This window comes from Acanthisitta chloris, unplaced genomic scaffold (genome assembly GCF_000695815.1).
Source record: "Acanthisitta chloris isolate BGI_N310 unplaced genomic scaffold, ASM69581v1 scaffold5609, whole genome shotgun sequence".
NCBI lineage: Eukaryota > Metazoa > Chordata > Aves > Passeriformes > Acanthisittidae > Acanthisitta > Acanthisitta chloris.
In genome coordinates this window covers 4,512-6,379 of record NW_008692958.1, presented here as the reverse complement: position 1 = coordinate 6,379, position 1,868 = coordinate 4,512, and the positions used below count along the sequence as shown (strand labels likewise).

At 56.3% G+C, this 1,868-nt stretch overlaps 1 protein-coding gene across 1 annotated transcript in view; it reads left to right on the top strand.

Annotated features, from left to right (window-relative positions):
• Positions 1-1,197, top strand: part of PSMF1 (proteasome (prosome, macropain) inhibitor subunit 1 (PI31)) — a gene marked incomplete at its 5' end in the record, with an annotated part of 5,086 nt that extends 3,889 nt beyond the window's left edge. The window contains 2 exons of the mRNA XM_009082864.1: positions 864-1,022; positions 1,146-1,197. Coding sequence (XP_009081112.1) covers positions 864-1,022; positions 1,146-1,197 — 211 coding nt within the window. The remainder of the gene's footprint in view (positions 1-863; positions 1,023-1,145) is intronic.
• Between the last annotated feature and the right edge of the window lie 671 nt (positions 1,198-1,868).

The window sequence follows — 1,868 nt, the reverse complement described above, 5'->3', positions numbered from 1 at the left end:
GGAGCCGCCGTGGTCAGCAAATGACTTCCAGGCAGCTCTTTGGAAAGGCTCCTGGGAGCCCAGCCGGGGCTGCCGGCTCTTGCGACACTGCACAGGGAAGGATGGGAAGCAGGGATGGAATGTCGGCCAGCAGCAAGGGCCAGCAGGTCCAGTGCTTCCTGAGGGGACAGCCAGCACCTCTGCTGTGGAGCCTGGGAGAGCTGGGGTGTTCAGCCTGGAGAAGAAAGGGCTCTGGGGAAACCTTATTGCCCCTTCCAGTGCCTAAAGGGGCTCCAAGAGAGCTGGAGAGGGACTTTGGACAAGGGCATGGAGTGACAGGACAAGGAGGAACGGCTTCACACTGACAGAGGGCAGAGTTAGATTGGATATCGAGAAGAAATTCTTCCCTGGGAGGGTGGTGAGGCACTGGCACTGGTTGCCCAGAAAAGCTGTGGCTCCTCCATCCTTGGAAGTCTTCAAGACCTGATTGGTTGCGGCTTGGAGCAACCTGGTCTAGTGGAAGGTGTCCCATGGCAGGGAGGTTGGAATGAGATAAGCTTTGAGGTCCCTTCCAACACAAACTATTCTGGGATTCTGTGCAGGGCTCTCTGGCTTTCTGCCATGGGCAGCCTCACTGGCTTGTCCTGGGAGCTTTCCTTCCCACGTGCCATGTGTTGGGTGAATCCCATGTTCCTGTGCTCACAATTCCTACAGCAAAGGTTTGGGGCAGAGGGATATACCTTGCTCCTCTCTCACCAGTGGCAATTTCATAGAATCATGGAGTCAACCAGGTTGGAAGAGACCTCGAAGATCATCAAGTCCAATCCTACCATCGTTACTGGATCATGGCACTAAGATGACTTCTCTGCCTTTCCTCTCCCCAGGAGTCGGGGCGGGGGAATGATCATGGATCCTCTCCGGTCTGGCTTCCCACGGCGTGGCATTGACCCATCATCAGGCATCCCAGGCCGACTTCCCCCGGGAGCTGTTCCACCAGGAGCTAGATTTGACCCTTTTGGGCCGTTAGGAGCAGGACGATCCGGGTAGGTCTCTGCCTGTGCTGGAATTCCAGCCTGCTTCCAGCATGCTGCTGGATCCCAGCTCATCCCTGCTGCTGCAGCCTGAGCTCTCACTCCTGTTTGACTCTGCTCTGAATTTCTTTCCAGGCCTGATCCCGACCACCTTCCCCCTCCAGGCTACGATGACATGTTTATGTGAGGAGTTACCATGTGGCTTCTCACGGATGAGTCTCTTGGGAAGCAGGGGCACTTCCCTCTTCGCTGTGCATCCGGTGGACATAGATATTTCCAGCAGTGTTTTCCTTCTCGCCGTTTGGGGCCACATTCCTGTGTGTTCCACCAGCTATAAAGGCTTCCCTGTTTGCAGTACTGAAGAGGAGGCAGTAGGTCCATTTTTCCCCTGCTTCTCTGAGGGTGCCTGGCTGTTTGCGCTCAGCCAGGTGCCAGTGTGGAGTGTGGCACTCCGGGAATGGCCTGGGTGCCATGGGATTTCTCCTCTGCTTTTCCGGGATGGCAGAGCTTGCTGCTGGGGTCATGCAAGTAATGGGTGTGGAGAAGGGAGCTGGCTCCTTGCTGCTTCTCCACAGCGAAGCCACAGCAGCCTTGCTGAAGGGGACAGCTGGAATGGCTCCCCACACAGAGGTGGTTTCTCTCTTGCTCTGTATCAGTGCAAGAGCCTGATTGAAGGGCTGGAAAGCCCAACCCACAGGGTCTCCCTGGGCAGATCCCCAGCAGCAGCTGGGGTCAGCTAAACACAGCTCTGCCCAATGGCTTTGAAGAGCACCACCAGCAAAGCCTTTGATGTGCATGAGAAGAGACACAGGTTGAATTCCTGGCCCATCTTGCCCCTTCTCTTCCCTGCAGCCACAG